The following is a 12610-nucleotide window of genomic DNA, read 5'->3' on the forward strand; positions in this document are numbered from 1 at the left end:
AAGTATAATCCTCACCCCTCTAGCCTCAGCAGCTACAAGTACTTAAAAACGAAGTCATGGATTGCAGTGGCAATTTCTCCAACTAAAACAGTTGTTTATTATTAAAAACATCAGATGTTTATGATTGTTAATACTGACGCACATGAAGAGACTCAACCCACATCTTCATAAGAGGTCTGCAGTCCGAGAAATACTAACACTCAGTAATGGTATCCTTATTTATTAATCAGGTATTTGTTTTCCAGTAATTAATTACCTTTATTTTGGCTACTAATATTGATTTGTTGCAATTCAAGCTGAAAATAGCCATACAGAACATATAGAAAACCATAAAACGTCTGGAGGCATGTAACTCTGCTCTCCTAGCAAAATGTTAATAAGTAATTTGATCTCCAATACTACTTTTGGTATCCTTTAAGGTTGCAGGTTTCCAAGGTGTAATGATATGACACAAGTTGAAAAGAGCTTTGATGTAGGTTTATCAGTTGGTTTTGACATACAAAAACCGCTATATCTTTTGTAGTGCTTATGCCAGTCACAAATCTTTCCACAGCTAATTCTCAGCACAGCTGGATAATAAAAAAAAACCTTAATTAGGTTGTACTTCCCACTTTGGAAGTCACTGATTTATTTCTTGTTATCCTCTTTTCTCATTCTACCGCTCAAAGTCAGAGCCAATATACAACAGAATTAATCTCCAATTGTATCAATACAAATCCGGCAATTAACCATGCAAAGTTTTGCTTTAAAGACAGAAAAAACACTCAATTGTAAATATAGACTGTATATTAACTTTCAGTTAATATACATATCAAGAAACACTTGATATTATTTGAAAAATGAAGAGAGAGACATTTTAATTTCATTATAAAATTCACTAGTTTCTAAATATGGTTGAAATGCTGTTTTAGGGAATAAATCCCTCAACCATTAGTGCACATTATCAATGATAAAAATATTTCTGGACAATTTTAACCTTCAATTCTGCATGTAGTTCTGTTTTTCTGTACTACAGTATATGACCATAACAGAACCACCATTGTGCATTATCAAAATAGGAATTATGTGATGTTCATAGTAAAGTATCATGAAAATAATTTTCTCTTATTTGCTTTAGTCAATGAGAGTACTTTCCCGTTTAGATTTCCTAGATGACTCTGGTTACCCAGAAACACACATGGTTGACCTAAGCAGTTTGGCATGAATTTTAAGACATGAAAGTTCAGAAATCTCCAGGGGACTTACCCATTCACTTAATATTGCATAGTAACATCCTCCTCCCCTCATCCACCAAAAGAAGACCCCTAGTAAATTAACTTGGCCTAGGTATGTTAATACCAGAGTCATTCAGGAATCATATAACCTTCCCAAGAGACAGGGGTTCCCACTTCCATCACTCTCTCTGCTTTTAAATCACAGAACTGAGAACAATGGAGATGTTGGACTGGCCATGGGTTAGTGAATTGCTAGTAAGGTAGTAACTTAACACCTTTAAATCACCTGGGATAAAAACATATCCTATGTTTGAGCTTGACTCTAAAGGTACTCTTCTGAAATAAAAAGACAATGGCAAATAGCAACTAGACAATCACTAACATTCTATATAATACATAGTTTTTCCTAGAATCTACTAAATTTCTCACGAGAGTGATAATGAATTGTTATTGACACACTTTCTTCCAAAAAAAGCCCTCTAAATCCTCCAAACTGTCAGCAGAAGTGTTATGCTTCACGATACAATTTGTGGGAACTTTTAAAACAACGAAGAGTTTTAGACTTGTATAATAACACACAGCAATAATAAGGTCCTGAGGCACTTGATGTGTGAGTTCACAATGGTTTTGTTCACATGTTCTGCCAGAGAATTATACTGGTTTCAAATATTTGCAAACTTCCCTTCCTATTGTCTCTTCAAGGCAGGGTATCAGAAGCATTTCTGCCAAATACTTCTGTCAGTTGTATGTCCAACGTAAAATAAATAATTCTAATTTTGGCATTACTGCTGCTAATTTTTAGTCAACACACATGCAAAACCGAGACAATATGAAGACAAGTAACTCTTGTTTATGTTTTGTTGTTATTTTTCTTAAAATGTATATGAAACACAGTTCAGGAAATATCTCATTTACAACTTCATATTGCTATCTGTGTGTTCTGTAGTAAATCCTAAATGTTGCTTCAATATGTTTGACATCCTATGCTGTACATCAGTGTGTGTATTTCCTACCTAGTAAACAGAGAAGGAAATCAGATGTTCTTCCAGAGAAAGTTTCATATTTATTCAAAAGGCATACATCTCAACTGACTTTTTTATTACTTGAAATTTTCAATTTCATGAAACTTAAATTGAGGGACTTCTGACTGTTTCAGTAATATTACAAACAATACTCATTAGTGTATATTCTAGGGCCTATACAAACCCTCATACCATTTAACTGCCTGAGTAAAGGTTTCAAATGATGTCCCATGGGATCTCATCTACTGTGAAGGAAAACATCGAGGCATCCTGGACTATACGTGTCTTGAAAAATATTTTAAAGCTTTGAAAAGTTCTTCCACATCAGAATGCACAAATGCAAAATAACCTATCCTATATCCAAAACAATCCAAGGTGTAATAGCTGGATTTTAAATTTAAGAAACAGTCATTAAATATACAATATGAAAACAACTGGCAAATCTGAAAAGGTGATTGTTATATATATTATATATATAAAAATATAACAATATTGCTATATTGTTATATTTTAACATTGCCTTTAAGTTTTAAGGTAACAAGAACTATATTCATGCAACTTTCTGACACCAAACTTCAGTACTGTAATAAAAAGACTGGACTCTCTGAAATATTTTTATTTCTAGTGTTCTGACTCAAAGGACATGTACATTTAATCTGATCCAGAATGAAAAATATGCTGTATTAAGATGACAAAGTACAAAAAAAATTTCAGTCTAACAAAAATTTTAAGAAGAGAGTTGTTAATTGAGGTCTATGGTTAAAGTCTAATGAAAATTTTGTCTGTTATCATGTTATAGAAGAATAAGTACAGTCATAACTGGATTGCAACATCTAACCAGGTACTTTTTAAACACCTTGTTCGTTTAAAATCAAGGGTAAAAAGGGGGTCTTTATACCATTTGATGTTTCAGAAAGGCATGAATCACTAGTATGCCCCTCTACTTTTGTTACGTACAAAAATTTTCACTCAGCTTAAAAAAAAAAATAAATCAAAAAATTCATATTGGTTATGATCACTACAAATTTTAAGATGTCAGCTTTAAGCAGGAGAGTATTGCAAAAGTGTCTGCTAAAATGAAAGCTCCAGGCTTTGTCTAAATTCTCAACACAGCAAACAGTCTGACTGCAAACTTGCATTTCATTGCTAAAGCAAAAGCTATAAAATAAACTGCAGTGCACAACTTCAATATGATTCTAAGAACTTATTAATGCTGATACCAGAGGTGATTTATTTGGCTTTTTGGTGTTTGTTTTTTTTTTTTTTTTCAATAAAACCTTCCCCTCCTGACAGAATACTGTTAAACACAGAAAAAAAATTGCTACTCTCTACTACTGTCAATCTTTCAGATACAGTAAAAAAACCTTCAACATACAAGAGTTCTAGAGCAAGTCATCAATCTGCAAAATGTTATACATCAGTAATAAGGCATCCACTTTACAGTTGTTTAAACAAAAAAGGAAGTTTTTCCCAAAATATATATTTTGGATCTCTGTAAACAAGGTTTATATGTATTGTTTCCATTCATTTAAAAAATATACACCCACATGGACTGAAAGTGATCTTGGTGCTATGAATCTTAAATTATTGCAATTTATGTAGATGTAATCTGAAGATACAAAACCCAAATGTTTTTGAACTTAATATTTTGAAATACATCAAAAAGTTTAATTATGCTTATGTGAAAAGAAAGCTAAAAATATACCCCAAATTTTATGTCATTTCATTGAACAAGTACTATGAAAATAAACATTCATCTGGTTTCCTAACAATAAATATACAAACAGTTATTATAACATACTGCAACACACAGGAAGTATTACTACATTGACCTTAATGTTCACTCAGTAGTTTTTAAATCTTTCCTCATTGAGGTCTGAATCTTCTACCTTGTCAGCTGTCCAACAACTTTTAAGAGGGTTTTATTTTCTTGTTTCAACTGTTCATTTTCATCTTCTATATCATCTAGGTCCTGTGCAAAAAAAAAGAAGAAACATTTCCCAGAACATAAACAAACTCTCAATTAGTAGCAGTAGGAATTTAGCATCTTTGCTCTGACATGAAGAAGATGGGGTAGGGAAGAATTAGTGTCACAGTAGGTACCCTTACAACTGTTAAAACCGGCCAGTTTCCAAGTGTTACTGTAATTACAAAATATTAATATTATATTCCCACATACAAGCACCTTTAAATAGAAATACATTCAGACTAAAGCTACAGCAGGAATTAATGAATAAAGAAATCAAAATAGGATGGGTGTGATTATTTTTCTGGCATATACAGAGAGAGCATTACTCAGATATTGCCTCTGCTCTCCCAGACTGTGCTTGTCTGCAATTATCCCACTCNATACACATCACTGGTTATTACTGCAAGATCTGCTCTGTGTTTTAAATTAACTAACAATATTTTCAGAAACAGATCTGCCTGTCCATTTTTTGTTTTCTGTGAAAAAAATTAAAATGGATTCTGTAACTTCTGTCTAAACTGCTGAAAGACCCAACAGCACACACAATAATGAGCACTCTAAATAGACTGCTTTCACCCCAAATGTTTGCCTCTTTTCCACAAATTACCATTTTTATCCAGTTCCCATTTTATTTCTTCACTTCCTACCAAGTCTTTTCAAGCCTTTAAACTGAAAACCAGTGAAAATGGCTGTTTAATGCAAGTATTACTTGAGCAAAAGTAGTTTTACTCTATTAAAAAAACACATGGAAGAAACAGAACGTGAACAAAACAAAGAAAGAAAAACAGAAGAGTGGTATCAAGAACAGCACTCTAAGGAGAAAAATTAATGAGAGGCAAAGGAAAAAGAACCAGAATTCTCATTGGAAATCTTAATGACTCTTGATTCAAGTCTGCAAAACTCTCCTGTTGCTTTAAGTAGTAAAAGATTTTCTTTCTCTTGTCTCTTTAAGTTGTTAAGTAGCATTTGACATATGAAGCCCAGTTTCTTATTTCTTTTTAGTGAGGTCACTCCAGAAGTGCATGCTAGGGATGATGTGTTTAATTGGTATAATCATTTTTAAAAGTCTCTTCAGTTTGTGAAGCCAAAATCCATACCACAATACCTCTGCAATGACTTTATTGTTTTTCTAATGTGGAATCAAGAAATCGCTAGCAGAAATTCCTCTTTGCTTCACAGAAGTAATGCTGCGTCACAGTATGAATGACTTCCAGGAAAAGCATTTGACCACTCCAACTAACACATACAAGTGGCTTAAACAACAAAATATGTAAAGTTTTGATGCTATAAATACAGTTTAATATAAAGAAACACACTTTATATTTTCAATAAAATGTGTGTTTTGTTTTGGTTTTTTAGTTTAATATACAGAATATTTAATTTGAACTTGTTAACCTAGCCATTGGATGCCTCAATTAAAGCTTACCTAAAGACCCTCTGTTTAAAATACCGCAACTGACTCAAAAAAAAAAATATATTACAAGTTTGTGAAATGCTTATGCTGCAAAAATAACATTCCAAAGATTACTACAAGTAAGAGATTCTTGAATATGAGCCAGGAAAAATAACTGTTGCAGTTTAAATATCTACAGAAACAATGGGCTGAGAGATGCAGGGGATTTTGCCACTTTGAAGTTTAAAGTTTCTTATTCAAAATTACACCACTAATTTATGCTTATTAGCAAAAAAAGATGCAATAGCAGGAAAGCTTGGACTTCACATACCAAAAGAACCAATAACTATACAACTGACACTAACTGGACTGTAAATCCTCATTGACAGACCCTCTCCAAACACACTTTTAACTACAATGACATCTTACTGAGGTCAGAGATGACTAAGTGTAAACTAGTCAACAGTTGAACTTTGCCTTCAAATATTTAAATAGTTTGAGATGCCGTTCCCTTCAGACATTTGAAGTTTTAATGAAGCAATTACCCCTTTCTTACAAAGAACATGGCAGACATACTTTTAATGTCTAATGTCTAATGTAATGGAATAAGGGAATGCCATTTATGGCCTTTTCTGTTCCTCAATATAAATGCAGCTCAGGATTCTTGGAAAAACAGTTTTTCAGTTGCAACACAAGGTCTTAGACAATCAAGGATTCATCCATGGTCATCAACTGACTGAAACTTGTAGAAAGAGCATTTCTTTAATACGGACTGAGCAGTCAGAAAGCTATGCAGTAAAATGGCTTTTTAAGAAGTTATTTAGAGTCTTTGACATGAAATTCTTTCCATACCCATGCATCTCAACATGCAATAACTATATATTTTGATGAACAGAAAAGCTGGAGAAATACCATGAACATGTAGATGTTCAAATTTAGACACCTCTATTTAGGTTGCCTACGAGCAAAATTTTTTAAAAAGATCTCTGCATAAGCTCCCTAAGGTAAGTTTAGTCCTCAGAACATCCTTCTATCTGAACAGAAGGCTGAAGATCACAATTGTTCTTCCATGCAAAGCATCCAAACCTAGTGCTAGGTCTACAGACTAACACTCCACAAAGAACATATGGATGTCCAAGTGCTGGCTCTTGTGTTCTCAGTTATGATAATAAACCTGAAACAAATATAACTGCCCTATTAACTTCCATAACTTTCTATCATCAGAATGATGTAGTATTTCTACGGCTTTTCTCTTTCTAAATCCACATGGATAGCCAATATAGAAGAAAACATAAATCCAAGAGTTAATAAACAAGAAGCTAAAGCTGAATCTGTTTTAATGGAAGCATCACTTGAGACATGGGTTCAAACTTTTTAGAAAAGACAAATTATGCTGGTCAGAAAGTCAAAAGGCAGCTTTTTGATCATTAAGAAAAGCCCAAGAGACATGGACATAAATAACTTGCACTCAATGAAGCAAACAGACAGTATTAAAGCTATGAAGAATGCTGATCTCATGGAGAAAAAAAAATTCCATCCTCTTCTGCGCTTAAAAGTATCTACCAAGAAAGCATCAATAAGATGGCTTTGTAGATCTCATGGAAAGGTACAGTTTTAGTCATGGTATAATAAGTGGTATAAGAAGTGGTATAATAAGTGGTTTTTGAAAGGACTATATTCTGTTTAATGTTTACTTTCATGTAACAAGCAGAAATTGTCACTGTCCTTAACACAGGCAAGGCACAGACACTGCCTGACTTTACTACAAATGTTCAAAGATGGTTTCTAGCTAAACACTTCATGGATTTAATTTAGGACATCATACTTCAAATATAGCAGAAAAAAATAACATTGTTTCTGGAACAGCAAACCTCTGTCATAGTCCTAAACCACAAGATTTCAGTGATTTAGGTTATTTTGATTTGTTCTTTCTGACCTTTGAGGCAGGAAGTAGGACATGACTAACCATATTAAATAGCTTTGCCATCCATTATGTAGAAGGAATGAACACCTGCCTTGACTGTAATAATGTCATAATCTTAGATGTGACAGATTCTTTGCAGAATGAAAAAACAGCATGAAGACCAATGCCTCAGTTAAAATAGAAGTCTCTTCAAAACAGGCAATACCTCATTTATCCTACAGACTAACCTGCAACTTTCTTATAAAAAAATCAAAATATATGTTTCAGAATAACCTCCTTTCATTCTTAGATTAGTTTGCAAACTTGTGAATGCTGTCCTTCTTTGCCATAGATGAAGAGATGCAAAATGAAATTCTGACATTGTTCATGCAGAGTTATTGCCTCCCTTCACTGCTGCATTGACCAAAGCCATATCTGCACTGAACTAGAAGACGTATATATCCCTCGGACATCCAGGCTCCACACCTCAGCCAGGAAATGCAAGATGAGGTCACTAATCCACTCTACAAAAGAATTTCTGTTTGCCCTTAAAATTGGGGCAACTTTTTTCTATTAACTTTTAAATTTCTCATCCTGTTCCATTTCCAAGCATGTCTCACTCTTCTAACCCCCTCTTTTATTGCCTTCATACCTTTCCTGAGTGACGCTACCTCAGGTGTCCTGCCTTCTGACTTGTTCTGCTTTTACTTGGGATCAACTATAAAGAGTATGAGAATATGTGTCAGAATATAAAAAACTTGCTCCCAAGTCTTTTTTAAGAGAATCTAAATTATTATTAGTAATTAAAAGCTGACTAAAATGAAATTAAATTTCTAATTACTTTGAAAAAGTCCTGCGTAACAATTTATTAAGAAAATTGTCAAAACCCCAACTTAATTGTTTCTTGGTATTCTAAATACTGAATCTGAAAAGAAGAGACAGTCAAGTGGTTTTGCTTTTATAACCTTGCTCTATGAACACTTAGAGCAACAACAAAATCAGGCACTCCAATAATACAGAACTCAGAGAAGTTAATCATGACAAACACAAGTTACCTGGAAAAAAATACAACTTATGACATGCCTCTTGAGATCTATGCAATACAAAAGACCCCTCACACTCCACTCAGTGAATGCAGGTGCCTGAAGAACAAAACAGAGAATGCAGAGACATTTATCCCCTCTTTCTAAAGAACCTCATAAGAAAGTATTTGCTTACTCTGTTTAATAAATCAATTTCTTCCTTCAGCTTTCCAATTAGTTCCTCTTTGTCCTGCATCATCTTCATTAATCTTGCATTTTCCTGTCTTTCCTTTGCAAGTTCCTAAAACCAGAATATTCAATGAAGTTGGAAATGTTATTTTTAAGAGACAGTTTAAAGTTTAATACCATTTAAAACAAAGAAAGAAGAACCCACACACACTTAGTTATAATTCCTTTCCTACAGCAAGTCAAACCCACATCTTCAAGTCCTTTTACATTTTAAGTAGCTAAAGAAACATTCAAGATAATATTTCACCCACAGTAAATCTGTGTGATATCTGATTCAAATGATAATGTTTTAATTAATATTTAACTTAAGCATGAACCCAAAATTGGATAGGGGCCCAGAACAGAAGAAGTAAATGTAAAGTATGAGCTTCCAAATTTCTTATACTGGGAGGCTTAGTCTTATTTATGGTTGTTTTTTTGGTTTTTTGTTTGGTTTTTTTAACTACCATTAGCAAGGAAGGAAGACTAAATGTTAGATCTATGGGCCCGAATGTGAGAAAAAATGAAAATGTTCATTAGGAATTCAGTAAGTCAGGACTCAGGATACTGAAAGACAGCCCTCAAATCTTCCTCTGTTTTTCATGTTAGTGGCAATTTAAGCATTTCAGAAAGAAGCTGATTTAGAAAGGGGGGTTATGGTGTACTTCACTCAAACCCAGGTTCCTCAAGTCTTAGAAAAGCAGTAATTTCTACAAAATACAGTTTATTTTCACCCGTTCCAACACCTATTCAAATTGTGTTTACTTAGTAACTTTGATCCATAAAATTCAAGAATATTTGGCAAGTTACCCACAAAAAAATCTACTTCAGAGGAAGACAGAAAAGCTAGTAATAAATTACACAGGTGACATTATTTAGCAAAATACTGGCTTACATGAAAAACTCAGCTTTAACATTATTACATTTTCCCAAAATTGTTTGTATGAAGTTAATCTGAAATAATGAAAACTGCTTTAAACATGTATTTTAAATGTTTAAAACTTTAACAACTGGATAGCAAAAAATTTTATAATATTTTGATACATTAAAAAAATCCAAAACCATAAGTAGATCAGAAACAGGTTTGCTAATTTTCTGAACAGCCAGTGAGCCCCTTCTTCCCTCCCCCAAAATATTTGTTCTTTGTTGGTGTGTCATGAGGTACGAAAGAGAAATACGCAGAGCACTGCTGGCTCTGTTATCTTTACCTCAACTACTTCTCACTTACATACCAAATGAAAACTAAACATCCATGATTTGAAAGTTCACATTCTTCTCAGTCAGTCTGACTCTTTATACATTTTTATAGACATAACTATCTGTACTTCAAGTATTTAGCATTTATCAATGCTACTTCAAGCATTCATAGCATTTATCTATGTATTTTAGTTGTAAATTTCCCCACAGACTTTTGAAAGTACTTTATTTCAGACGTATGCCATGGTGAGGTTAGTTGGCACTTACCCTTTCAAGCTCCTCAATCCTCTTTTCCAAAGTGTTACTTGGTAGAGAACTGCCAGAAGAATTTGCATCCCTGCTGTATCTGCTGTAAGTTGTCCTCTCTGTTCGGGAATATCTATTTGGAGCGTCATCTTCTGGTGCATTAGCTGTGCTATGAAAGTCAAAGAGCAGACACCTATTTATACATTTAACTAAATGGAAATGATAGCAGTAACAAAACTGCTTTCCAAAGCACTCAACAGGTCAGTCTAATAAACTGCAGAAAACGGGTGGCTGAGAACTCACTAAATTTGCCACCTCAAAGATTCGAATACCTGGATAATGCAGCTCTCATCCACATGGGTAATCGACTTTAAACACATACTTATGCTTATCCTATCTTACTTTTAAAATTTCATGAACTGTGCACATTAAAAACCAAGTTAAATAATTTTATTTCAAGGAGTAAAGTTTTAAACCAAGCATCCATAAAGGATGAAAAACAAGTACATGTCCAAAACGTTAAGAAGAATATCAACTGACTTTTCAGGAACTATGGATTTGGCCTGTACTCCACTGTGGTTGCTATATACAAAACCAGTGCTAATTTAAAAATATGTATAAAAAGTCAACCATTTTCACTCACAAAACTAACAGTGCTCTTCCCATAGCTATTTTCTTCCTAATAGTAATATTACTTACCTTCAACGCAGAACCTAATGAAAAATGAAGAACAGAACAGAGTGCCCTGGTAGAGATACTGATCTTTCCCTCTCCAATTCACTAAAACTATACTTCTTAGACTTTGAAAATAAACAGCCAAACTGCCAAAGACCAAAAAAAAAAAAACCAAACCAAAACCAAACAATCCTCTCTTCTATCTTCACCAGGGAACTCAAAAGCCACATAGAGACTGTCCTCAAAAACCAGCTCTAGGTGTCCCTGCTTGAGCAGAGGACTGGACATGGACAAGATTCCCCTCAGAGGTCCCTTCCAACTTCACTCAGCCTGTGATTCTGCAAAATCACACAGCTGAAGTATGTATACAATGGTTTTCTAGAGCACTTAGGAAAAGAATGAAAAGAACTACAAGCATCCCTATAACATTTCCTTTAAAACAGAGAAGAGTATATGATTAATGTGTTCATTTAACAGTTTTGCATTTCATAACTTTAGAAAACCCCTGCTGACCACGTGCAGATTTAGATGGATATAGTGCAAATCAAAAGCAGGAGTATCTGGCAAAGGCATGTCTTTTCATGGATATAAATATTCTTTTGCTCTAGTACGTGTGAAGTTTCCAAGGCACACTGACACAATTGTAAGGAATTTTGTAGCTTAATGTTATTACCATATTTAGCACTGTTTATTCTTCATTCAGGAGATTTTTCAAAAAACGTTTCTAGGACCGGATATGCATGTTACAACACAACATAAGAGAAATATTTTAGCTTAACTCTATAAATTCTAGATTATTTAGCTTTCTAGAAGATGTGTAGTTGTATTCTGCTAATGTCTAAAGGATAGACCACACAAAAAAAAGGCTCAATTTTTCATCACTCAAAAATTGACCCTATTGTCAACATATTGGAGTACCTCAACTCAGCTCTAGCAAGTGATATTGGCAGAAGCTCCTACATGAAGATGAGAAGAAAGAATATCTAGACAGGAAGGGTTTCATTAATACAGAAAATGCCTTAATTTTTCAGTATTTTCCCTGAAATTCACACCCAGAAATTTCCTCGCCTATTCCACTGGGCAGCAGACCCTACTGAACGCATTCTTTTTCACTGTTAGCATGTACAAATGACATATCAGGAAGAATTCTAGGAAATGGGATTTAAAAAAACATTTAAGGAGGCATCAGCCCATAATCTAGTATATGGAATGTGACAGATAAAAATTTCATTATTGTGCTGTTATAACCAATGTCTAGTACACAGCAATGGAAAAAATGTACCATCCAGGACACAACAGGCATATCTTTCACAAAGAATGGAATTTTAGTCTTCAGATATGTCACTTTATGAGGATTAAATGTGAAACAGTCATAAAATCATAGAATATGCTGTGTTGGAAGAGACCCATCAGGACCGCTGACTCCAACTTCTGGACCTAGACAGGACACCCCAAGGATCACACCATGTGCCTTAGAGTGTTGTCGAAATGCTTCTTGAACTCTGTCAGGCTTGATGTTGTGACCACTGCCCTGGGGAACCTGTTCCAGTGCCCAAACACCCTTGGGGTGAAAAACCTCTTTCTAATATCCAATCTAAACCTCCCCTGACTCAGCTTCAGGCCATTCCCTTAGGTCCTGTCACTGGTCACCACAAAGAAGAGATCAGTGTCTGTCCCTGCTCTTCCCCTCGTGCGGATGTTGAAGACCGCAATGAGGTCTCCCCTCAGTCTCCTCTTCTCC

The 12610-nt window shown here is 34.3% G+C and overlaps 1 protein-coding gene across 1 annotated transcript in view; it reads right to left on the bottom strand.

Moving 5' to 3' along the window:
• Positions 1-204: 204 nt before the first annotated feature.
• Positions 205-12610, bottom strand: part of PAWR (pro-apoptotic WT1 regulator) — an 85104-nt gene continuing 72698 nt past the window's right edge. Inside the window, exons 4-6 of the mRNA XM_017804543.1 lie at positions 10216-10363; positions 8720-8824; positions 205-4208 (exon numbers count right to left, since the gene is read on the bottom strand). Of these exons, the coding sequence (XP_017660032.1) occupies positions 4122-4208; positions 8720-8824; positions 10216-10363 (340 nt within the window). The 3' untranslated portion in view covers positions 205-4121. The remainder of the gene's footprint in view (positions 4209-8719; positions 8825-10215; positions 10364-12610) is intronic.

Source organism: Lepidothrix coronata, unplaced genomic scaffold, assembly GCF_001604755.1.
Source record: "Lepidothrix coronata isolate B3197 unplaced genomic scaffold, Lepidothrix_coronata-1.0 Scaffold9, whole genome shotgun sequence".
Classification (NCBI taxonomy): domain Eukaryota; kingdom Metazoa; phylum Chordata; class Aves; order Passeriformes; family Pipridae; genus Lepidothrix; species Lepidothrix coronata.